The sequence below is a fragment of the Staurois parvus genome, unplaced genomic scaffold, assembly GCF_062004578.1.
Source record: "Staurois parvus isolate SC_StPar_1 unplaced genomic scaffold, SC_StPar_1.0 ptg000008l, whole genome shotgun sequence".
NCBI classification, from domain to species: Eukaryota; Metazoa; Chordata; class Amphibia; order Anura; family Ranidae; genus Staurois; species Staurois parvus.
Genome location: NW_028317804.1, coordinates 352889 through 380138, shown reverse-complemented (window position 1 = coordinate 380138; position 27250 = coordinate 352889). Strand labels below are relative to the sequence as shown.

At 44.4% G+C, this 27250-nt stretch overlaps 1 protein-coding gene across 1 annotated transcript in view; it reads left to right on the top strand.

Annotated features, from left to right (window-relative positions):
* The window catches only part of CARD14 (caspase recruitment domain family member 14), a 195671-nt gene that overhangs the window by 75372 nt on the left and 93049 nt on the right, over positions 1-27250 (top strand). The window contains exons 6-8 of the mRNA XM_089668671.1: positions 5044-5202; positions 10355-10468; positions 14641-14766. Of these exons, the coding sequence (XP_089524797.1) occupies positions 5044-5202; positions 10355-10468; positions 14641-14766 (399 nt within the window). The remainder of the gene's footprint in view (positions 1-5043; positions 5203-10354; positions 10469-14640; positions 14767-27250) is intronic.

Below are 27250 nucleotides of genomic sequence, written 5' to 3'. Positions count from 1 at the left end.
TATGTGACTGGCAGTGGCAGGGTCACAGTTGCAGTGAGCGGAGGATGATGGATCCACACTCTGACAGATCCCAGGCTGGAATTCCCCAGGCAATGGGGGGAGATAAAACACTGTGACAGCAGGCAGACCAGGACACACACACAGAGAACACCTGAACTGAGCGATCCAACACAGTGACAGATCCAACACAACGCACCACCACCAACACTGACACAGATCAGCGGGTCCAGCAGGCACTAGAAGAGCAGGCTTTGGGATCGTGATATCAAAACTCACTGACACATTGCACATGTGATGGCGGGGTCACACTCACACAGACACGAGACATCAGAGTCAGACATTACCTTCCTCCACAGGCACAGTTCCGCCTCCACTGATGAATGGAAAAAGAAGGGCTGGAACTTCACAGTGATCAGCAGCTGCCAGCCAGCTTGCAGTAAGGGACTGAGTCTGAGAGGAACACTGGAAGGAGTGGCAGCTCAGCTGCTAAACTGGCCCCAGACACCTGGCATTTTCCTCTTTCCTTTCTTCCTCCCCTCTGCTACCCCTCTCCTCAGTTGGAGGATCATTCATGACATGGCAGCGTCCCACACAGAGAAAGTGCTGGCATGTGCTGGGCCCAGGTGCCCCTAGGTGGCAGTGCACCTTAGGCGGCCACCTAGTTTGCCTAGTGGAAGCACTGGCCCTGGCTGCAATATAATACCATGGGTAGTAGAAAAGCACAGTGTAACGCTGAACCTGCAGCAAGTTTGAGACCGGTATGTGCTTGCCCTTAGCAACCATGATAGGTGCCACAGAAGTGTCCCTGGAGACCTTTTAGGAGCTCATGATGTCTGAGCATGAGGTTTCCCAGGACAATTGTGTAGCTTCCCTGACATGCGTATGTATTTCACATGAGGTGTAAAGTGTTGTATTAAATGTCTGACAGGCTGAAAATGGAAATGAGCTAAGACAGCCTCTGAGAGTCAGGAATGATGATAATGATAAATGTATTTCTGACAATGTTGATGATGGTTTTACCATGGCAACCACAGGTGGTACTACAGAATTGTCCCTGGAAATCACACAAAGAATTCCTGTGTTGGTGTCTGTGGTTGTCCAGCACAGCTCTGACGCTGGTTTGGGGGAATCAGCTCAAATGGTGGAGCATGTATTATCACAGTCTGACGTGGTTAAGAGTGACTTGTGCAGGATTTCTCCTGCCAAGCCACACTGCTTGTATCTCCTTGGGAAGATAAAGCACTGCTGCAGAGCACAAGTGATGGGAGCACAGAATAGATAGACTGAGATGGTTGGCTGATACGGAAGTTAACTCCCTCCCGTCAGAAGGATCGGGTAAGAGTGCATGCTTGGCAGAGTTTTTGCCACAGCCCAACAGAGAAAGGTTAAATGTCAAAAAGGCAGTGTAACTGAAAAGGACATGGAGCGGCTCACTGTTACTGAAGGTAAGAGACTAAGTATGAGACATGTGTCTGGCAGTGCTCTGGGAGAGCACCAGGCAGTGATGTTAATTACCTCTGAGGAGGAGGAGATCTCTTTAAATGTGTCTACCTCTCAAGCCTCAGTGAATGAGCCCCTCCACGTTGCTAGTAAGGGGAGAGTCCTTAAAGTCCTGTGTTTAGATGTGGGGTGTTAACTGATACCTTGATGTAAATGGTAGAGTTGATAAAGGCACGTTACCTGTACACCTGGGTGTCTCCACTGCAGACGGACAAGCTGTTGCCAGTCAGTGGAACCAAGTGGGTACAGGTGGTACTAAGCAATCTTGGTCAACATTGGAACTGGTTACTACAGTGCTGGTTAATTGTTTGGAATGTGGTCTTACGGTTCCCTGCGAGAGTGCTTCCAGCGACTGTTTTGTGCTGAATGTGCTCAGGAGAACTGCTGGAGAAAGCAGAAATTACAGACACATTAGGGGTCTCTCTGTCTGGTGGTGTGATGAGGATCATTCGGCTGGTGCGGTCCGAGGTGCTGCTGGGCAGTGGTTGGTCCATGGCATGTATACTGTCTCGCCCGCTTGAGATGGAAGGGCCCAGCACAGACAAGACAGTAGCAGGGATTCTATCCATCACCCACAAAGAGGTACAGGATGAGGTACCCATAGACAATCTGACAGAAAATACTGACAGTGCTGGTAACTGTAACAAGGAAATATGTGAACCAATCTACAATGGTAATGTTTGGTTGCCAAGGGTAACCATAAAAGGGTTAATGAACCCAAAATGTACACCAAGAGTAGTTGAAGTTGGTACAAATGAGAAGGAGAGCATCTCTGTGTTAAACACAGGAGGTTCCCTACAACTTCAGGACAGGAAGTTGGGGAAAGGTGGTTGGAAAATCAGAATACACCAAGAAAGCAAAAGTATTCTTAGGACCCCAAGGTCGAAAGTTAGAAGTGTTGGTAGAAGGACAGGTAGGATATTATTAAGGTATCATGAAAAGTGATTGTGGAAGCACACCAGGAAAGGTCTACTTAAGTCTGGTGAAGCAGAGTTCTCCTTTAATGGTGCAAGGGAAGGTATTGACAGGCAGAAAGTTAAATCAGGTGATCGCTGGCACAGAGATGCCAAAGTAGGGCGTTTATGTCTAAACAAATGGGGGGGGGATTGTGACAGAGGGAGACCCTGTCACTGGAAGAATATAGGAAAATGTGACACAGGATTTGCATTTAGGGTCAATGCGAAGTTCCAAATAACTGTTTTTGAGCAGAAAAAGCTGTGTTTTGCAGTACTTTGGATTCTGTGATTCTTGATCGAACTTTCAATCCTGTGTCTGGGTTTTGTCAGATGCCCGCATCCTGTGCAGGGTGTGCAGAGTCATTATATACACAGGTATGAGGAAAGGTCAGGGCTGTGACCAGTTTGGAGACCACTCACAGTGTGGGAGACAGAAGGTCTCAATGTGGGGTCAGGGCGCCAGCTAGAAGACAAAGGGTCTTAACCAAGGGTCATAGGTGCCCCAACCAGAAGCCAAGAGACAGTAGGTCTCATCGAGGGGTCAGAGATGCCCCAGTCAGAAGCAGTTCTCAGTTTCAGGAGTCAGGCCGGCTCCTATTGGGGTGTCAGGAGAACCCCAATCCATAGGCCAGAAGTGGGCAGTGCAGCAGGGAGCTGCAACTAAAGGCTAGAGAGCCATGTGTTCCAGGAGAGCTGGACAACACAGTCAAAGGGACTGGTGAGAGAAGCAGAAGTGCTGCCAACAAGTAAGCCAGGTGCCTTGGCATTTTCATTTGTGCATACTTTGTGGAAGAAACCCCTGCATGGGCAACTGATGTACATGTGAACTTTCCGTTTAATTGAATAAAAGTGGGCTGTCATGCCCTAAAATACAGTTTTGGGCTGGCGCAACTCATAGTACACGCACCTACCACTCAAGTCAGTGAACTGGAGGCTTTGTTGGTAAGACCTTCTTTTCTACAAGTTTTTATGGATCTTGTGACATTCAAAACAGATCTGGCTTTTTAGCTTAAGTTGTAAATTTCACAAGTTGAATGTTAGGAGGTGTGTCCCTTTTCGGTTTTCGTTTCAGGGATCAAGAAAGGATGTATGACCTCAAGACATTCCCTGGCAAGGTGGCTGAGGTTAGCATTTAGACAGGCTTACAGTATCCAGTTGCAGGATGAGAAGTTCCAAAGGGCATTGTGACCAATTCCACAAGGGCTATGGCTACTACCTATGTAGAGAAGGCTGGTGCTACTATGGGGAAAATTTGCAGAGCTGCAACATGGTCTAGCTGTACCATGTTTGTGAAACACAACAGATTAGACTTAGTCTAGATGGAAGAGCAGGCCTTTGGGCAAAAAGTTCTGCAGGCAGTGGTCATGCTGTAGGGGTAAGTGCTTGCTTATCCTCTCAGTAGTGCTGCCCTGAAAGATGCTTGGAAGAAAATCAAAGTTACACTTACTGGTAACATCTTTTCCAGAAGTCTTTCAGGACAGCATTGATTCCCACCGGTTTGGAGAGTATTTGTTGTTTATTTTGTCATTTTCTGTATGGTGTACTGTTTATTTGTGTCTCCCCAGCTGGCTAGAGGTGCTTTTCAAGAGCTGAGGTATGTGAGGGGAGTCTGCTAGCTGAAAATGGTGGAGGCGTGTGTCCTGATTGAGGGAAGAGCCTACGTCTTTCAGTAGTGTTGTCCTTAAAGACTCCTGGAAAGGACATCACCAGTAAATGTAACTTTGTTTTTTTTTTTTGTTTGTTTTTGTTGTTTTTTTTAATATGGGTCTTAGGTGCTTTTATCTATAAAATGCTAGTAAGTACAGACTATTAGTACATTACGCCAGATATAACTGGCAAGCAATCTCCTGCCTTTAAGGTACCTGACTCTTCAGCCGCTTGGTTGGCTTGGCCACAATGACATCACTCCTGTGCATGAGCAAGGGAGTTATGTCTTCACAAAATAATACCATAAATGTACAATGAGTTGCACATGTGTGGCTCAATGTGCATAAATACTGTTAGGCAGGGAGAGGGGTTTATGACCAGTAGGGTCTCCTCTGTCATACAAATGCTAGAGGAGCACCACAGGACTGAGTTTACAATTCACACAGTAGGCCTTTGTCTGTAGCTGGTAGGCCTTTTTCTGTAGCTGATAGGGGTAAAGAGGCAGACCCTAATTGTACTGGGCACATGTTTTCCCATTAGTAGAAATATGTCTCATAAACTTATTTACATATTGTCATGAGATTCTAAGATAGGTTAGAACCAGGAAAATAAGAAAATATTACTGTAATAAACAAAGACCCTAGCAGAAGAATGATGCTTCGGATGCCAAAGGTGTTGTCCTTATAGGCTCCAGGATGTGCATCTGACCCCAATGTATTTGATCTGTAATTTTGTACCATAGATTTTTTTTTCTAAGGGTGACATTTTGAGTCATCAAATACATGATATGCTCTATACTATTCCTAATGAAGTCTGTTTCTAAAATGACCACAGATATGTATGAATTATGAAATGGGTATATGTTGTGCCTAAAATTTTGGCTCTGAAAGGTATTCTGTTAACTGATTGCTGTGTTTAATTTTCCCTGTGGCATTTACAGTTATATGCTGTTAAAGAGGACCTTCATAGAGTTAGAATGGAACTACAAGTGGCTCAGAGCTGGAGTAATCATGGCCATTGTGAAGAAGAGATTCTAGTCCTTAAGAAGGAAAACAGGAAACTGAATGAAAGACTGGATTTGGCAGTAGAAAACCAATCGGTAAGTGATGGTATGCTGTCCTACTAGCTGGTAGCTGACAGCTAGCTAACAAAACTGACAGAAGCAGTGTTGTGTTTCATTCCAAAACTGAATTTTTGTCTGTGAATAGTCCTGTAAAAAGGCATATGTGTATCAAAGGGAGAATGGAGGACTTCACTGGTGTTCTTCAGAAACTAAATGGCTTTGCAGTTGCAGATGGAAGATCTTTATTTTAACAGAGACACTACCTGTTCTTAATAAGGGTGCAGTTGCAGTGAATGCCCAATGTATGGCTCTCTACTCAACACAATAATGATATACAATATACAAAACAGATGGAGTCACTGTCTATTCACACCTGCCAAACATCTTGAATTGTATGGCTAGGAGTAAGAGACACTCCCAGCTCTAAGATGGTTATTATTTGGCAGTGATGCACACCATTGTGTTGAATCACCACAGGGCAAGCATTATTCAGCCTAAATTAACCCATTCACAAAAATCACACACTAGCTAGCATTTGCACACTTTTCCACTGCACACATTATGAGTGTTAGCATGTTGCAGTTCCATTACGTTTGAATGGCACCACAATACACTGGTGCCAAACTAAATTTAATCATGGACCGCATCAGCATTATGGTTGCCCTCAAAAGGGACAGTTATATCTGTAAGACTATATAAATGTATCTCTTTATCATATTTTATTGCCCCTGCATTTGATTACTAGTTTTAGTAATAACTTAAGACTTAAGCTGTGAAGGACAGGTGAAGACTGGCACAGAGCCCACTCACATTCCTGTAGCAAATGATGCACATCTGCGGGTTGCACATTGCTGGTATCATCTACAAGAAACTTTATTGGAAACTGCTCAGACTGAGTATGGTTCTGCCACAGTGCTCTATCTGAGCAGCCTTTAATAAAGTTTCTTGTGGATGATATCATTGGTGTGCAACTCTCCTTTTCAACTGGCATAGAATTGTATTATTCTCATAATTATAGACAGGTGTCCAGTGCAACCCCCCCCCCCTTACACCAGATGTCAAGATCCCCTGCACCATTGGATGTCCCCCTACCCTCCCTTACATCACAGTACACCCCCTTACCTTGTGCTGTTGCAAGAAAGAAGCTGGGAGCAGAGCTGGGAAGCAGAAAGTACAGGGTCTGGAGAAGGATCAGAAGAGGGCTGATCAGCTGTTGGAGTTTGCTGAATGCTGAGACTTAGGGAGGCGAGTGGCGCTGCAGCTGCACAAAGAGGCTCAGGATCTGTAGAAAGAGTTCTGTCCTCCTCTATGCTGCTATCTGCTGAGACGGGGGGGGGGGGGAAAGGGCCTCTCTGCTGCTGCACAGAGAAGCGCAGGCTTTCTGTCCTCCTCTCTATGGCTGACTGCTGACAAAAGGTGAGGACGGACATGAGGGGGGGGGCTGGAAGAGAGGTGCAAGGGCCACATGAAATGGCCCGGCTGGATGTATTCAGCACATAGGCCTTGTGTTTGGCATGTGCACTAGAGAAATGCAGCTCCAATGCACATATACAGGTGAAACTCGAAAAATTTGAATATTACATGCAAAGCAAGATAGTTCAAGCCGTGATTTGTCATAATTGTGATGATTATGGCTTACAGCTCATGAAAACCCCAAATCGACAATCTTAGAATTAGATATATAAAATTAGAATATTACATGCAATCAATGAGACAAGGATTGTACATAGAACAATATCGAACCTCTGAAAAGTATAAGCATGCATATGTACTCAGTACTTGGCTTGGGCCCCTTTTGCAGCAATTACTGCCTTAATGCGGCGTGGCATGGAAGCTATCAGCCTGTGGCACTGCTGAGGTGTTATGGAAGACCAGGATGCTTCAATATCGGCCTTCAGCTCTTCTGCATTGTTCGGTCTCATGTCTCTCATCTTTCTCTTGGCAATGCCCCATAGATTCTCTATGGGGTTCAGGTCAGGCGAGTTTGCTGGCCAATCAAGCACAGTAATCCCATGGTCATTGAACCAGGTTTTGGTGGAAGGGAGCATGAAGTGCTCCAAAATCTCCTGGTAGACGGCTGCATTGACCCTGGACTTAATGAAACACAGTGGACCAACATCAGCAGATGACATGGCTCCCCAAATCAACACAGACTGTGTAAACTTCACACTGGACTTCAAGCATCTTGCAGTGTGTGCCTCTCCATTCTTCCTCCATACTCTAGGTCCTTGGTTTCCAAATGAGATGCAAAAGTTGCTCTCATCAGAAAAAAGGACTTTGGACCACTGAGCAACAGACCAGGTCTGTTTTTCTTTAGCCCAGGTAAGACGCTTCTGACGTTGTTTGTTGTTCAGGAGCGGCTTGACAAGAGGAATATGACATTTGAAGCCCATGTCCAGGATCCATCTGTGTGTGGTGACTCTTGATGTACTGACTCCAGCCTCAGTCCACTCTTTGTAAAAGTCCCCAACACTTTTGAATGGCCTTTTCCTGACAGACCTCTCCAGGCTGCGGTCATCCCTGCTGCTTGTGCACCTTTTTCTTCCAAACTTTTCCCTTCCACATAACTTTCTATTAATGTGCTTTGATACAGCACTTTGGGAACATCCAACTTCTTTTGCAATTACCTTTTGAGGCTTTCTGTCAGGGCTCCCGGGGTATGACCAGAGGTATGTGACTGACGCAGGGAAACGCAGGCTTCAGATATGTTATAAACAATACGATTTATTAACACTAACAATACATAAACGCAGTGCAATACTAAAACATAACACAGTGCAAACAAACCAAACCAAACCACCCACAGATAACAGTACATACAATGCAAGCGTCGTCAGGCAGGCCGGGTCAATAACAAACGGGCAGGTAGGAACAGGAGGAGCAGGCAGAGAGTAGTCAGGTCACGAGCCAGGTACAGCAACTAACAGGCAGGTAGGTACAGGGGGTCAGGCAGAGAATGGTCAGGGTCACAAGCCAGGGATCAGAACAGGAGAAGTCAGCAGAGGTCAGGATCAAACAGGGTCAGCAACAAGACAGGAACAGGAACAGGAATGCAGGAACAAGATATAGGGCCCAGGAAAAACACACACCAAGGCAGAGTCTGCAGGTCTGGCCATCCCTTAAATACACCAGCATAAGCAGTTTCAGGTGTTTGGCTGGCTGCAAGGTTGAGTCTCTGATTGCTGGGAGCACCCGCTGGCCAGCCCTGGTACTGCAGCCCATAAGGCAGGTGAGTCCCACCATTGCTGGCCAGTCCATTCCTGACACTTTCCCTCCTTATGGAGGGTGTCAATGATGGTTTTCTGCACAATTGTCAGGTCAGCAGTCTTTTCCATGATTGTGATTCCTACTGAACCAGACTGAGAGATCATTTAAAGGCTCAGGAACCCTTTGCAGGTGTTATGGCTTAATTAGCTGATTAGAGTGGGACACTTTGAGCCTAGAATATTGCACCTTTTCACAATATTCTAATTTTTTGAGATTGCGGATTTGGCGTTTTCATGAGCTGTAAGCCATAATCATCACAATTATGACAAATCATGGCTTGAACTATCTTGCTTTGCATGTAATGAGTCTATCTCATATATTAGTTTCACCTTTTAAGTTGTATTAGTGAAATAAATGAACTTTTGCACGATATTCTAATTTTTTTAGTTTCACCTGTATGCAATTTAACTTCCCATCATAATGTAAGTAAAAGCTGAAATGGGGCTTACCTGCACTACTTGTGAAAAGGAGAAGAAAATAGTAGAATAGTTTCACAATCTGCAATGGATACACTATACAGTATTTTATACTCCATAAAATGATGGAGATGTATTTTGCATACTAGTACAGATGTGCGAAAATCTTTATGTACAGGGGTTAGACAAAAAAAAATGGATTTGCAGGTGTGAAAGTGATTAAATGTTTTGCTTTGAAAATGGAAGTGATGTAACACACTTTTGCTTCCGCTGTGTGATGTGACACCTAACTGACAAATGGGAAGCCTCACTTTTGTCATTCACTGGATTTGCTGCTAGTAATACGTCATATCAGAGCTTACTGAGCTTCAAAGAAGGCAAATTGTTGGTGCCTGCTTAGCTGTATATGAAGTTGCCAATTTATTAGCCATACCACGAAGTACGGTATCCAAGGTTATGACGGCATATACAGTTTCCAAGAAAATGTCATCTGATAAGCATAAGCGTGGTCAACATGGTCAACTGAAGTAAAGAAACAAAAGGACATCCATCCATGTCTCCATGCATTATTTTGCTGAGAAATCACTTTGAACTCCCCCCAGGACTTCAAGGAATCCTTCTTCCCTTAGTTCAGGAAAACAAGCAGGAGGGTGTGCTTAGCTGACAAACCCCTCCTCCACTCTAGAAGACTTCAGGGATGTATGATATAATTTGCCTAGGCAAGAAACCAGGAACTAACAGAAATGTAAAAAAAGAGGTCTTACAATTTTTTTTATATCTATCGTGACATTGGGGTTGGTTAGCTCAGTGGTAGATGTGCTTTTTAGTGAAATCCAGTCCGAACTGCATTTTAAGGGCCTGGTAGCATACTTTTATTAAAACAGATTAACATAAAGTCCACAAACTTGCCAACGCAGGGGTTTCGATTGCAAACAGTGTAAACAGGTAACAAAAAATACCAGGCACCTTGGCTCTAACTTGAGCAATACCTCTGCTCTTAGCAATGGGTCCCTCAGACCACCGGCTCTTCAATGCACGCAGCTTGACTTTAATACACACAGCTTCTTGTTAAGGCACAGCAATAGTTTCTGTATCCAAAAATGAGGAATCACCTCCTGTCCTTTATTATAAAGGCTGCACCTGGACACATACCCTGCTGATCTTAAAGAAAACCTGGACACTGGGTTGGAGATTTCTTCCCTCCTAAGGTACTACAAACTCTCCAAACTATGGAGCCCAATCCAGGAATAACAAAATCCAGAGAAAGCTGTAAAAACTGTTTTCTCCGCTCAAAATCAATATTCTGGAGTCCAGCACTCTGCACACATGTGAACCCTGTGTCCTTTTCTCAACTATTTTCACAGTGGCAGAGCCTCACAGTGTGACACTATACACAAATGTTTTACCTTTCATTCTTATTTTAAACTGTATGGGTTCTTTTACAAGGTGAGGATTTACATATACTTTAATGCTTTTTTTTTCTTGCCATATATTCATGTTTGCAGGCAAATCTAGACATGAAGTGCTCTGATGGGGTTTTGCCAAGTTCTGAAGAGTTGTTAGCTCAGCTTTGTGCTGCTAAAAAGAAGATAGCAGCTGGAGAAACATTTGAAATTTTGGTAAGTGAGCACCGTTCTTGTTTACTCCAACCTTCAAGATTATCATAGCATACAAAGTGTTCTTTCGTGTTGCAGGAGGGATCACCATTTATACTGTATTGTGCATGTGTGCAAAAGGGGGTATGCACAGTTAAAGATCTGCTCTTCCCCCTAAGTTCCTCCCCCTTCTCTCATTGTGCCTCGTCTGTTGCAAATGCTATGCTTCCATTTTGCACCTGAGGAAAAAAGAGTTTTTGTTATTTTTGTCCAGAGAAGCAATAAATGACAGTGCATATATTGCCAAGAGTTTTTCATATTGTACGTAGTGTCTAATTAAATGGTTATCTCCATTCTAAATATGTAATTGTTGGGTCAATTCTAAATATTTCATCATTGGATGATGTCTTGCATCCTATATTTATCATTGAGTTTATAAAGCTGGCCATATATCTTAAGAAGTCACTCAATTCCCCTATTCATGCTAAACACTTGGATGAACAAATCTCTCTTGCTGGCTATTGTATTTAGACAGCTGGCACCCGCTGCTGTCATAATACCCAAATAGCGACTGTGATTAGATGTATCCACCGTTTGACCAATAATTACCCCTTTCAAAGCTTCTTTGATTTTCAGATTAAAAGAAGTCAGGTGGGAGGATGCCAACAGGACCACCCACAGCTCCAATTTTGCCTGGTTCAACAGGAACTGGCCAACATTTCCTCCATGTATGTTTTAAGTCACATATCCCCACTACAATATTCCATTATGAGAAACTCTATAACCATTTATAGTGCTATCCCCTTAGGAGCCGCTGAGTTTTGACTCCCCCTATAGTCCTGCACAACCAGGCAACACACACTTTCCCATTCATACCTGCATCCAGGAGACAGTAACCAGTCCTTGAGCTTGTTTTTTGGATTTTATTAGGGAAATTAAAACTTGGACAGGGAAACAGGTGTATGGGATGCCCAAGGGTAATGGCAACAGAGGACAATCTTCCTGAACTATGTACAAGTCTCTTTTAGCAGCAAAAGAATAGATCCTTCTTGGAGAGCTAGCCAGCATCTCCTGTAATGCCTTCCCAGACCCTAGATACTCCTTATCCAGCTGTTTTGGGGAAATCCCTGACCAAGGGATCCAGTGCCTGTCACTTTAAGAGAAGACAGTCCCAAGTAGTAATCCAATTTCTCACCAGAGTGCTTCTTGCCCTTACTGGCCCAGGGGTTGCTGGTCTACTCACTCAGTCCTTCTCCTATGCTTCTGTTGGGTCAGTGGCTGCTCTCAGGCCTTCTGCTGGGCCGCTCCTTCTCTGCTGCATAGGTGGTCTTCATTCTGGAGGCCGATGAAGCCCTGAGCTTTCTGCCTTCCAAGCTTCCCTGCCTGTAGGTGAGCCTCTTCCCATCTGGGCTCAGTCCAAGGTTCCTGCTCTCCAGCCTCACTTCTCCATCTTCTACCCAAACTCTCCCTTTGCTGAGCAGGCTCAAACACCAAGCCTCCTGTTGGGGATTGGCCAGGATCCTTTGAGAGTACAGACCAGTCACTCCTCACTCCCTCCCACTGCTTCTAGAATTTTCTCCGAAACTCTAGAGCAGGGGGAAATCCCAGAGAGCTGGTCTGCAGAGCCTCTCAGCTCCTGACCGACATTTGCCCCCTAACTTTTACACCTGGGCTGCTACTCAGCCCTTCTGAGAATTAGAACTCTAGCTCCCCCTTGCTACCTAGGAGGGTGCTACACATTGAAGGCTGAATTGGTGGCATCATAGTTCATCCATCTATTACCCATAGCAAAGCAACCAAGTAACTGTGACATCCATCTCCAAACAGTAAACATTGTTCCAGTCATGTGCAAGAGGAAGGAATTTCAATCTATTGCATGGAAGTAGATTGCTGATCTAGAGCTCTAATGAACCTCTTCCAATGCAATGAATATTGTGACAGCCCCGCTCCTCTGCTCAAGCCTCATCCAATCAGGGAACACTTTGCATTCACTGAGAAAAAAAAAAAGAAAGCTTTTTCTGAATGGTGCCTGTGCTGAATGAATAACCTCCTGTGTTCACAATGTATATGTAGTGTGTGTGTGTGTGTGTATATGTGTATATATATATATATATATATATATATATATATATATATATATATATATATAAAATGTAAAATATAATAATTTCCTTATTGTATTTCAAATATTTCTAGCCTACTTCTGACATTCTGAACTATCAAGAAATTTGTAAACTTACTTTGTGAAGATCCCAACACATTTACTTCCTTGAATTCTGTTACATATATTCCCTATGCCCTGTGGGTAGTATCAGGTGGCAGAGTCAGTACAGGAATCACTGCTTGCAGGCAGCAAGATACCATGGGATATGGAGTCCTAAGACATTGTTTTGTTTGTGTAGCACCCTCTAGTGTGATGCTAGAATATTGTAGTGTATTGCAGGTAAAATCATAATCTATGACTCATGGTAACTGTGTGAGTCTGTGACTGAGGTTGAGTTATTGAAGGTCAGCTGGGTGATTTAACAGGTTGTGGCTCTATCACCTCCTCCTGACTCTGGAGGACCATGGAACCTTCCAGAAGTCTGTAAGCAAGAGGGGCTGAAGACCTAATCTGCATTTTTATGGGACTCTGGCCAATCCCAGGTTTGGAGGTCCTGGTGGAGTGGTGGACAAGCCCATAAATATGGGAGAGTCAGGCTGACAGAGGAGTTGGGTGGAAAATGGACTGCTGAGGAGACTGTCAGTGCCTGGCAGGGGTCCCCTAGGTCTGCTGGGCTCAGGCTGGATCAGGAGGATACATGCAGTGCAGCATGAATGGGATCAAGACCTGGAGCAGTGGGAGCAAAGAGGAAAGAATGAGTACATCAGCACACCCTGGGATCCACAAGGGGAAATACTGCCACATGTAGCAAGCTTTCAAAGGACAGCACTGGGCTCAATCATTTATCCTTGTCCTTGGAGATCTTCAGAGCAGCCAGGAGGGCTGGTAGTGTCTGCAGGCTTTGGAGCTGGGAGCAGTTCTACAAGGGGAGAGGATACATCTCTGCATGTAGTTACAAGAAGCTAAGCTGACTTCGAGGGGCTGCTAGTTCCTCAGCCATAAAAGGCTGTTGCTACTGGTCTACAAAGACTAATGGCTTTAAGGAAAATAACAGTTTAGGATCTGTTACTGTACATAGGAAGGAATTGTCCCCTCCTTTATTGATTCAAGCCAAACTGGGCATCCCATAATCCCTATTTCCCTATCCAAGGTATTTCCCCTAATAAAATAAAACCAAGCTCATGGACTGTTCAATGACGGTGGATGAAAGTATGAAAAATGCCTGTTGCCTGGCTGTGCAGCTCTTAGGGGTTCCCACAACACAGCAGCCCTCATGTTGGTAGTGCTACATTTGCATTGTTATTACAATGCTGATGTTATAAAATGAAGTGTGTAAAGTGTATGCTGTGACCATATACATACTTTACTTCATGTCCAAAAGCAACAGCTGGTAATGAAAGGAAATCTAAAAAAGTATTAGAAAATCCCATATTAGACAGCTGTCAGTTGATCAGATTTCCTCATTGGACGATTTACCCTCAATTTTTGTTCTGGTAACTGTAAAGATTTTGGATTTCCCATCACTTTGTTCCTCAGTGACAATATTCACAAAAACCAACAGACTGCTAATTTACCAAGTGGGCACACAGACGGCAATAAAAACATGAAGGAGGTCCTAACTCTCCTCTACTCTAACCAAACCTCAAGATATTTTGTCTATACTTACACTTTAAAGAACTAAAGGATTTTATTTTCATTTCGGATAGAGTGAGGGAGAATTATAACCCCTATTTTTTGCCATCTTTGTCAAAGTGGGGAGATTACCCTTCACTTCCTGTCCCATAGTCAAAGCGGAAAGTGAGAGGAAATACCTCCAAAGTGAGGGAATCTCTGGTTGTCACCAGAACTGTTCCTGTTGGAAGATTTTCCCTCTATTCCCGTTCTATGGACAACCCAAAATTTGGGATTTTCTTTCACTTTCAGTGATAACTGTACACAGGACAAAGAGAATGAATTTCCCTAATGGGGGCTCAGAAAGCAATAAAAACCCGACATGTGGTTTAATTCCTATCAACTCTATCCAAAAACTAAAAAAGCTATTTAACTTGATGCAGGGTGCACTGTGACATTTGTAATGTGGTTTGTTTTGTAGTGGCAGAAGGAAAAGGAGACCATGCTTCAGGAGAATCGTCATTTGCAGTCTAACTATGATATCTTGAAAAAAAAGACAGAAGCATTCCACAATCAAGTGTCTGACCTGCAAAAAGAGCGTGACCAGGTGCCCACACATATGAAAATCCTTACTGTTTAGTGGGACAGTAGTCCTGTCCTTTTCTTCATTCTGCAGTTAGAAGGAGATTTCCACTTTAGTAGCAAAGTTAGAATCTGAAGCAAAGTAGTTCTATAATGTTAAGGTTTCTTCTACTAGACCAGCCATTCTCAACTAGGGTTCCTCCAGAGGTTGCCAGAATCAGCAGCAATATACCATTGAACTTTTCTGATCAGTCACTCGCAACTAAGGTTTCTCCAGAGGTCGCTAATGGCTCTTTAAGTTGTGCCAATTGACCTCCCATCTGATGGTGCCTGTATACTTTCAGGGCCAATGCCACTTGGCAGAACCAGGAGCAAGACCCCATTGATCTAGTTAGTTGGAGGCAAGTGTGGCTTTCCGACCACAGTAATGGGGGCAATCTTATCACAGACTACTAATATATGGGGCATTGATCCCAAATTATCAGAGGTTCTCTGAGACCTGAAAACAATTTCAAGGGTTCCTTTTGGGGTTAGAAGGTTGAGAAAGGCTGTAGTAGACAGCAGGCCCAGACTGCCCATAGGGTACACTGGGCATTTGCCCAGTGGGCTGGGGCCACCCACACAGGAGGGGCAGCCGGGCCTCACATTGAAGAACCGGACAGTGCATTTCTCGTTTTCCTCTATGTGCCACCAGGCTGCCCCTCCTATCTATCTCCTGAATGCCGTTGGTTCCTGTATGCTTCCTTGCAGCCGCCCACCCCATCTCCTGCAGCGCTGTGGGGGATCTGTCAAGATAGACTGTCTCCCCACCCACCACAGATGGGAGAGAAGAGAGAAAGCTGGTTCTGCCCCTCCTCCTCCTCCTCCTGCCCTTTCCTCCTGTGTCTTCCGCGCCCACACTCCCCACCAGCCTTGTGTTCTCCCTACCTCTCCCCCCCTCTTTCCTTCTCTCTCTCTTTCCTTCTCTCTCTCTCTCCTTCTCTCTCTTTCTTTCCTTCTTGGGCCCCCCACTGGCGATCCAAGTCCCTGCCTCCTGCCAAGTGCCCCCACATCGAGCAGCTTGTTAAGGGGGCACCCGAGCAGGCTTGCTGAGATAGCAGTGTCAGCCATTGGTTCCTGCTGCTGTCAATCACAGCCAGTAAGCCAATGAGGAAATGGAAGGGGCGTGGCTGAGCTGCGGTTCTGTGTGTGAATTAACAGTGGCTAGGCAACAAATGGCTGCCGCTGCTATCTCAGCCAATGAAGAGGGAGAGTCTCCAAAGAGCCAAAGCTCTCGTGCACATCGCTGGATCACGATGAGGCTCAGGTTAGTATTAAGGGGGCTGCTGCACACAGAAGGTTTTTTACCTTCATACATAGAATGCATGAAGGTAAACATCTTGAGCCTTTACAACCACTTTTAACTAAAGCTTAACTTCAGGCAAATACAGTATAAAATGCACAATTTAATACATCTCTTGATTTTATATTTTATAATGTAATGTATTTTTGTTTTAAATGCAAGTGGTGTAAGAACCTGAATATGTCTTGGTATCAGCCCCTCACAGCCCTTGTACAGCAGAGATCTTACTGGGAAAGGGAGAAGTAGCACAAGATGTCATTCAGTTGAGATGCAAAGCAAGGAACATGCTGATAGGAGAAGAGAGTGACAGAGAGAATCAGTCTGTTGCTTCTCCAGTATAAAAGTTACAAGCTGGTGGAGGGACAAGACAAATAACTGTTAGGGCTCGTTTAGACTAGATGCAGTTGGACATGTTTTTAAATGCAGTATGGATGCTTTTTTAAATGCAGTGCAAATGCATATGCAAGAACAATGAATATATTTAAATGAGCCAAGATTTAACCATTGCAGTGCTTTCATGTCTGTCAAGTACAGCATGTTGCATTTTTTCACACCAGAAAGCCCTGCGAATGTAAATAAATGCAATGAAAATGCATGTGAATGCATGTAAACGTACTGCAAATACACATGAATGCATGCAAATGCATGTAAACACAAATTACTAAAAGTAAATTAAAATACAGAAAAAAAGTACTAATGCACTGTAAATGCATGTAAATACAAATGCAGAAACAAAAAGCAGAGAGAAATCAGATCTCCTACCCGTCATACATGTACAGTATTTCATTTGTGTGTTTAGCGGTTTGTCTGGAGTTTAGCTTCATAAAACTACATTGGTTTTGGGTCAGTTCTGTATTTTTGATCTTAATACATTTTTAAATAGGTATTTTGTTAAACACTTTCTGTCAGTCCGCCAGCCCGCAACGTACTTCGAACGGGCGGCAGCTACAGGAAAGCAAAGTACCCATACGTCGTTGGGGCTGTACCATCATGTAGGATGGTGCACACAGTGGACTTGGGGGAGGGAAGCATTGCGCACCCGCTCGGGCGTGCAGTGCCCCCCCATGTTGGTACAGCCCAAGTGACGTACATGTACGTCGCTGGTCCTGTAGTTGCTGCCATTTCGCAATGTACTGCAAATGCTGACCCCAGTAATCAGGACCCGGTCATCATGTGATCGCATAGTGATCACATGATTACAATAACAACAAATCTTTGCTTATGTTACAGGAAAGCTGTGACTGGCCGACATATATCATATGGTACATGGGGCCAATCACTGCATCTTGTACCATGTGACCAGCTGATACCAATCACAGATCACTGTATTTTGAACCGTCATGAACGGAACCCATTCATGACAGTTCAAAGCAAACATTGCATTACAGGAGCAATAAACGTTATTGCTCCTGCAATGCAAAGTGTGAAAAAAAAAATCACTCCCCCCCCGAGTAGTACAATGTTACTATGTTAACATTGCACTACTCTGATAAAAGCATAAAAAAGTTAAAAAAAAAAAAGAAATAAAAAAAAATAGAAATATTGAGAGATAATTTTTTTGTTAACTACTTGCCACTAGCCCACAATGTGCAGGCGAGCAGTGGCTGTGGGAAAAGCGAAGTACCCTTGCATCGCTTTCTATTTCCGGGAGTGCGCCCCACCACCACCACCTCCGCTGCCCGTCTGCCGGTCCAGGGAAAGAAGAAAGAACACGGCACTGAATAAAAGCTCTACATTTTAGACACACATTATATTAGCACATTTAACCCTTTGATCGCCCTTATTAACCGTGTGAGCAACTACTCACCCAGCCAGTGCCATTAGTACAGTGTTGGTATATAGAATGTTTCACTGATCACTGTATTACTGCCACTAGTGACATCAGATAATGTCAGGGTCTGTAAGCTCCCCTCCCAGCCAGGGTCAGCTAGATTGCCAGCACACTATCGCACTCACCGCTATAGGTCGCTGATCACCGCCATTACTAGTATAGCGTTTGTACGGATCAATATATTGATCAAGAACATAACTGTACTAGTGCCCCTAGTATAGTGTTCCCAAAAATGCAGTGCTAGAAGGATTAGCCCCATTCGCTGCCAGCACTAGCGTTTAGCCCCTCTGCTGCTTTACATTGAAGATTTGTATCAACTGACTGTGGGCTAAAGCTATCTGTATGCACAGCAATACATAGCTGCCCAGCCAAATTCAGCACTTGCCAGACAACTCGCATGGAAATCTAACAGTTTCAGGATTTAAAACTTTCTTGGGCCTGACCCTCAACATGGGCATTACAAAAAGAATGCATTGTGGTCATATTGTCCACAGACCCGATTCATCATATGCCCATGTTCTCTGCTGTTACATATATGCCCAACAAGGACCAACAATGTACTAGTATGTCGTTGGACTTTGAGTGGTTATACCAGAATGATGCCTGTAGTTACAGGCATCATTTTTTTTGGTAGCTGGCAGTCCGCTTTCATGTAAAAACAATTCTAGCGGCTATTTGCTGGTTCACTTTTACAGGCAGCCTTCCATGATTTTCTTGGACTCTCCCGTCAAACCGGGGAACCAGACGGCAGTTCCACTTGGGGACCATAGAGCTGATCAGAGACCAGAAAGCCTCCATCTCTATGGTCTAAGAGACCAGAAGCTATGATCATTTCATAATTTCAGATAAAACAGCACCATTTTAAAATTGGGAAAGCATCTGATCACATAGATCTTGGTGTGATCAGATGCTTTAAGGGCAGAGAAGAGATCTAGAGTCTAATAGACTCCAGATTTCTCAGAAAAGAGTACCTCTCACTGCCTATTGCTATCACAGGGGATATTTACATTCCTTGTGATAACAATAAAAGGGATTGAAAAAAATTAAAGGGACAGTGTAAAAATAAAAAAAAATTAAAATAAATAAGTAAAAAAAAAATTCACTCCCACATCCATTCCTGTGCTTGTGCGCAAAGGCAAACACAGGCACTGTCCCGTGTTGGCATGTTAACAGGGATTCTCTCACATGTGGTATCCCCATATTTGGGAGAAGTAGCTTAATGTGTATTGGGGTGTTATTCTACATATACCCATGGCATGCATGAGCAATATATCATTTAAGTGAAAGGTTTGTGTAAACAATTTTTTGTCATTTTCCAAAAATTTGTGGCAAAAAATAAAATCGGCCATGGACTCAACATGCCTCTCAGCAAATTCCTTGGGGTGTCTACTTTCCAAAAAGGGGTTATTTGGGGGTGTTTGTACTGCCCTGGAATTTTAGCTGGCAATAGCTGGCAGAACATACTGTACCATCTGTTTCTCAAGCACCAATCTGAACTCCTCTAAGTTCTCACCTCATTTCTATGTGGATTCCTTATACCACAATGTAAGGTATGGTTATTTAGCAATCCATTAGCATACACAAGTTTGTACAATGAGAATGGGGGGGAGGCAGGAGTGAGCCCCAGTTTATCCAAAAAGAAAAAAGTTGCTATCTGATTTGCATTGTGGATGACATAGAGTGTTTCCCTTAGCTTAGTGAATATGGTCAAAATACTGCAAAGAATACCCAAACACGTGCAAAGAAAATAAAAAAAACTATTACTGACCTAACACTTGGTGTTCAGACATTCATCCAAATGCCAGACATTTAGGGTGTTCAGTGTGTATGAAAGTAACATTTCATGTGCCAATGGTTGCTAAGGAAGCAGCTTGCACCTACAGTGTCCTTACTTACCACTGATATCTACCAACCTAGTAAATTACATGGTCAAGAATACCCAGCCACTAGTTGTAGCACTTACTTCCATAGGAGCCGCTGGCAATTTGCCAAGGTTCTTCCTAAATGGATAGCCCCTCAGCCAGCCACATAAATACAGTCAGTTGTTTCCTCAATATCCAGTCTAGATGTATTGTTTTTGTTGTTTTTATTTTTGGAGAACTTAGATAGGTATGAGGGAATTGAGTGAGATAGTCCAAAAACTGAAACTATGTACAAATTGAGGACAGTGTACTCCTTTCTGTGAGTGTAGCCCAGTGCTGGTCAGCCTATCTGTACTGCTGCCAAACATCCATAATAATTACTGTGCTGAATTAATGCCCACCTCTAGTGTACAGTTGTAATAGTGACATTGTGTTCAATGACAGAGAGAGAGAGAGGAGGGAGCTGATGCTGCTGGGAAATACAGGATCCAGTTGGCTGGAGGAGGAGAACTGCATGTTGGGGAAGCATATATAAGTCAGACTCGGGAAAATGATCCTTCTCTTGGGACTACGAACTGAAGCTGCAAGCAGGGACCCAGCTGCTGTGGAGAGCTGAGCAGGCCGCGTAGTCCAGATGGAGTGGGGAACTTTGGCATGTGAGCTATAGACCATCCACCAAAACATCTGTCTGCAGCTTCCTGTTGGAAGACGTGACCAACCCAAGATGTGGGCATCGTCACTGCCTCATCCTTAGCGGATTCCCAATGTCCCAAGTTGCTAGGCCGAGCATCCCACACTGGTAGCAGATGCTGCAAGAGCCTTCCAGGACACCCCGGAACCCCTTGAGCAGTGACATCAGGATTGGTGAGTGGGCTGAAGCCCATACTGTGTACACTCTTCACTAAGGGACACTGCATGCATACACCTTTCATAGCTCACACCTGCTTACAAGTTTGAGACCTCTACCTGGAATTATCTACACAAAAAAATTATTATTGCTGGTCGCCATTGCACAGCAATCCTGTGGGCCCTCATTGAGCTACCTGAAGACCCAGGACATCCTTTCCACCAGGACTCTCCTTGATACTCCTAAATCCCAGGACATGGGGCTTATCCATGTATATATTTTAAAGGGGGACCCTATTTAAAACTGTTTTTTTGCATAGCGCATACATTTAATATACAGAGTGTGCTGTTTTCAGGACCTGTGGAATCAGGATTCTGAGGGAGCAGGCTGACATCTCAAAGTTTTCCTCTTCCCTTATCTACCTGAAGTCAGAGTCCCTTCCTTACTGACCATATCTGAAACACTGTTTGAATTGTTGTGTTTCTCTTCCAAGTTCACCTGTGGTCACGGGTTTGAATTTCCAGCATGGTGTTTACCACCTAAGAGGTATTCTCAGTATTTTCATTTACTGTTTACTGACTGAATAATTTTTAGTAAAAACTCAACTGCATTACTGCATTTAAGTGTCTGTGCAACTGTTTCCTGTTTTCATTATGGCTGAATCCAGGACGCTAGAGGTGTCCAGTGGCTTGAAAGGTCAGGGCAACCTTTGGGGGCCCATGTCTTACAGCGGCCCTCACAAGGGAAGTGCTACATTTGGGGGCTCATCCGGGATACCCCTCATGGTTGGCCCTACCAAACAAACTGATAAGCCGAGAGATGGAGAATGGTAGGTGGCTGGAGCTGTGTACAGTGGCAGAACTAACTGGGAGTGAATGGGTGGAAAAGGAGATCCGACAGCTAGTGAAGAGAGCTGTGCCAGAGCAAAGGGCTTATCTCCTTGACATGAGAACTGAGTCTGGCCTAAGTTGCAACCATGCCCTGCTAGAGTGGTTACTCTTCAGAATTTTCAGAGTTTGCGTCAGAAAGGACATTGTGAATTTGGCGGAAGGGGCTGAAGCTTGCATAACACCTCTAATGCTCACTGGAGCTCTGGTAGAAGATCACTTGCGGGAAGAAACGGTGAGCCTGGTGTCAGTAGAAACTGATGTACCCATGGCTAGTCTACCCCTTTCCTCTTTCTACACTGATATGAGCAAGTTGGTGGAGAGCTTGATGAAGAATAGTGCAGCTTCGGTGAGTCAGGGATACCGAAAGCTTTGGTTCTTCTCAGGGAGGAGTCCAACCCCTGCTGGGGAGGAAGAGCTGGAAAGCTGGATGGATCAAGCCCTACAAGCAGTGGAGGACTGGGGTGTCCCAAAGGCAGTGAAGAGACAGAGACAAAGACTGAGTGAGAGTCTTAGGGGCCCAGCCGCCAAAGTAATTCAACACCTGCGGATAGGGAAGCCAGACTTTGTGGCTATGGATTGCATTGAAGATCTGAAGTACAAGTTTGAACACACTCATCAATGCAACGGTGAGAAGCTGTCTGACTATATTGCTAGAGTGGATTGGATCCTACATCAGATCATCCTGAAGAAAGGGATTGATCCCCAAGTTGCTGACAAGGTCCACTTAGAACAGGTTCTGCAGGGTGCTAGGCCTAATCACCCAATCGTACTGAAACTGTTACTCAGGGAGACACATGTTGTCTCTACCTATCCTGAACTGGTGAAGTAAGTAAGGGAAGAAGGGGCCTTACTAGCTGAAAAGAACTAAAGATTTAAAGAGTCACCTAAGCCTAATGTCAAGGAAGAGAGAGTGTCCACCCTGGATGATTCAGATGGACGAAGGTGCTCCTGCAGATGACAGTGATATGGAGACTGAGGTGAAAGAGTACTCAAATCCTTATATCATTGAGGCAGTCAGAGAGGCGGCTCCAGTTGAGCTGTTGAATCAAGTCATTCAGGCTAAAGACAGGATGCAACAGGCCTTACTATGGGCGATGGAGACTCAGGCTAAACTGCAAGTAACTAAGCTTGATATGAGAAAATGCTTCCTCTGCAAAGAGCTGGGACACCGAGAAGGGATAATCCAGATCCTACAATTGAGTTACTGAAGGCATTACAAAAATTCATGCTTGCCCAGAAGGTAGGAAACTTCAAGGTGTCTTAGTGGAGGAGCCGGCTGAGAACCCCAACAAAGTCTGGAGCTCCAAAAAAGGGAGGAAGTGGAAGTCCAGATCGAAGCACAGTAAGAAGACTTCAGCTTGCAAAGCTGCCCCTACACCCCCAATTGGAGATCCAGCCAACTAAGGCAGAACTGAGGGCACAGGGAGTCAATGCACCATCGCCCTCCAGACTCACTGCTAGGTATCTTCAGCAGTCAGTAAGGGAATTGGGAAACGTAGCCCACTCTAAAGGGAGAGCTAACCTACCAGGAAAACTCAAAGGCCCTGGATGGGATCTACACCAAAGCTCTACTGGACACTGGTGCACAAGGGACACTGCTCTATAGGGATTTCTATGATGGATATCTAAAGCATATCCCCATGTTCAAGCTAGAATAGTTAGAAATCTGGGGGGGTCGGATGTGAAAAATTCACCTACGATGACTACATCCCAATCAAGATCATTTTTGGGCTGTCTGTAGCAGGAAAGGCAGAGACCTTCAATACACTGGCAGTTATGTGTCCTCAACCCCCCTCCCAGGGCAGACCAGAACTCAGTGCTGATAGGGACCAATACTGACATGGTGAGGAGGCTATTAGTTTCATTCAGGATTTCAAAAGAGTGGTCCAAGAGCAAAATACCCCAGCTGAAGGGGTGGGGAGACTGTGGAGGCTAGGAGCAAGAGAGAAAGTGCTGCAGCCATGTGAGATAGTCTGCATGAAAGCTTCTGTCAAGTTGACTTAGGATCAGCTGGGCCCCATTGTTGTCTGGGAAGCTGACTCACACCCAGGTGAAGCTGCAGTGCAATTGGTCCTGGAGATGGTGCCCACCAAAGCCCTGGCTCGGAATGGGGGAAAAGTGCCGGTCAGTCTCCGGGATGTCACAGATTAACCAATCACACTGAAGACTCAAATGCTGATTGGACAAGTGATTCTAGCCACTGTGGTGGCTCCTGCAGGGACGGTGGAGAAAGGGGTCGGTGAGAGGTTGGATGGGGAGTACCTGTCCCTGACTTGCCTCCTGAGTGGCAGCATAGAGCCCAAGACCCTTTTTTCCAGGTGGGAGAAGATGTTCTCCAGGGATGACTTTGATATGGGCTGTGCCAGAAGTGCTTAGCATAGGATTCAGCTGCAGGAAGATAAGCCATACAGGGAAAGGGCCAGGTGGGCCCCACCCAGTGACCTGGAAGATCTCAGGGAGCAGCTGGCTGAGCAGAAGTGATTGGGGGTCATTGAGGAATCCAGGAGCCCTTATGCCTCTCCTATTGTGGTGGAGGGGGAAAAGAATGGGATGCTTTGAATGTGCATTGACTACAGAAACTTGAATAGATGGACCATCCCTGACCAATACACCACCCCTCGCTTTGAGGATGCCCTTCAATGCCTGTAGGGGGAAGAGTGAGTCAGCCTACTGGACCTGAGGAGCGGATACTACCAGATCCCCATGCACCCAGAGAACAGGGACAAAATGGCATTCATGTGCCCATTGGGGTTCTTTGAATTCAACAGGATGCCTCAAAGACCCCACGAACCAGCTGGGGGACCAGATGACTGGACCCATGTAATCTCTGAAGGAGTGCAGGCCCTGTGTTAGGGCGTCGTCCTGAGGCTCAAAGGGGCTATCGGAGCTGAGTCCATCAGGGGTACCCCCTCCAGAGTGCTGAAATGTTATTGTGACCTGACCCAAGAGAGGAATGAAAAGTTGGCTCAGTTGTCCAAGAGAGATCTGAAGGTTGAACAGGAGGAAGATCCACTATGCCATCTGACTGTGGATGCCCTGACCAAACATGACCCTAGCCAATTGCTGAAGAGTTCCATCTCAGATTCTAAAATAGTGCATCGAGAATGTAATCAACTGCAAATACAAGAGGGGCTCTTATACAAGAGGGACCCTTCAGAGGACTTTGAAAATAAAGGGCAGCTTTTCCTTCCTGAGAAACACTGACAAACTGTATTGACATCCCTGCCACGATGAGCATGGACATTTTGGCCCAGATAGAAAAAACAGGAAACCACAGGGGATTAAGGGTTTTATTTGAAAATGATCAGTCTGTTTCAGAGCAACTACCGAGTGAACCAGAAGATGGAGGACATATTCAGTGAAAGTAGGAGATCAGCAGCAAGAAATAAGACATAAGATTTGGCTGGAGTTCCACTTTAAACATTTGGGTGTCCTTAATTCTAAGTGATTGAATAGGAAAACTATGTACCCCTTTACTCTTTCACATAGGCAGGAGGGGCTTATTATTAAAGATTCCACTAAGCTCCCCACCCACGGACCCCGACAACCACCAGGCCAGGGATGTGGGGATGAGGCCCTTTTCCTCATCAACATGGAGTCAAGGTGCTTTGTCAGGGGATACCAAGGTACCCTCTAAGTTGAGGGCATGTGGCCTGGTATAGTTCAGAAGGGGGGGGGGGTGAGATCAGGGCTCTTGAATTGATTTTTTTGGTGTGGCTTTTAAGGAGGTACCTGTCTCAAAAGACGTAGGTTTTTTTTCATTCTTACTGTTAGATGTGCTACAGCAAAGTGGCATTTACAATGCAAAAAAACAGTACAGTGACTCCTCCACAGAGAGAAAAAAAAGAAACCAGCAATGAAATGTTATTTGCTGGCAACTTTAAAATGTTTTTCCTTTGTAATATCGGTGCTGCTGAAGTACTTTCTGTACATCACAGAGATGCACTTTTTCATAAGCAGGATTAGGGCACCCTCCTGGGCATGTTATTTAACCACTTCAATACTGGGACTTTTACTCCCTTGCTGCTCAGGCAGATTTTCAGTTGTCAACGCTTTCACACTTTGGATGACAAACAATTGCGCGGTCATGCAACACTGTACCCAAGCTACATTTTTATCGTTTTGTTCACACAACTAGAGCTTTCTTTTGGTGGTATTTAATCACCACTGGGGTTTTTATTTTTTTGCTAAATTATAAAAAAAACAGAAACAAAGAAAAACATGTTTTTTTCAAAATTTTCAGTTAGAAAAGTTTGCAAATTATTATTATTATTATTATTATTATACAGTATTTATATAGCGCCAACAGTTCGCTCAGCGCTGTACATTATAATGGGAGACAATACATGAGACAGTACAATAACAATACAATGCGATACACGAGGGGTTCGAAGGCCCTGCTCCTTGGAGCTTACAATCTAGGAGGGAGGGGATAGTGGTACGGGAGGAAAAGCTGTGGGGGATGGAGTGGTAGGAAGAGTGGAGATCGGCAGTTAGCAGAGGGTGGGGTAGGCTTCCCTGAAGAGGTGGGTTTTTAGGGTGCTCCTAAAGGAGAGGAGAGTGGGTGATAGTCTGATGGATTGGGGTAGGGACAAATAAATAAGTGTTCTGCATAAATGTAGGCCACAATGTATTCTGCTAATTTTCTTTGGTGAAAATAACCCAAATAAGTATTTATTATTTAGTCTGTAGGAAAGTTATAGAGTTCACAAACTATGGGATATAACTGAAAATTGATCAATCCTGAAGTACTGAAGACCAATCTAATTTCTTGAGGCCCAAAAATGTCAGAACAGTACAGATATCCCCCAAATGGTCCCTTTTTGCAAAGTAGAAAGTCTGAGGTATTAGCATGGTGAGTTTTTTGGAGTTGTAATTTTTTTGAAAATGAAAGCGTCATCAAATAACTGGTGCGGTGGTGATCAGGGACACTGATTGGTGACAGTACAAAAAAAAAATTTTATACTTTAAAAATAATTTTTTTTTAGTACATTTAAAAAAAAATTTTAAAGATTTTTTTTTTCAAATTACACTATCACCAGAGTAGTATATTGTTACCATAGTACTACTTCGGGTAAGTGATCAGTTCTTTTTTTTATACATTATGATTGCTTACAGCAAAGGATTTCTTTGCTATAAGCAAGCATTTAACTGAAATCGATTCATTCAGGTTTTTTGTTGTGATTAGCTGTGATTGGCCATGGCTAATCACGTGACACAGGCTGTGATTGGCCAAGTCTGTGCTTGTGATCACTGTGACCAATCACAGCTAGTGACACAATTGTATACAATGGATGGCATGAAAGGAAGCCATCCATTGTTTACAATGGTCATGATTGGTCGCATCAGGTCACATGGTAGGGGCAACGGGCCGGTACACAGATCTGTCATTGCTGTTTCCGAGGTACACAGCTGGTGACAGATCTCGCCACGATGCGGCGTGAACTGGGAAGGACGTCATACCACACCCACCCGGATCGGCAAGAGTCCCGCTCGGGCCGTCATTCCGCTATTGTCAGGGCAAGAACAGGTTAAAGGAATGTAATGTATAACTATTTAGAAAATTAATTGCTCCTGGCCAAATAGATTTTATATAATTTTTGAATAATTTTTATGCATTGACACATGTTCCCCAGGGCATCGCCTCCACGATATTTTTTTACCTCCAGTTTAACAGATTCAGCTCCCATTGATTTCAGTGGGGTTCAGAATCCAAACTTCTTGAAGTTCACTGAAC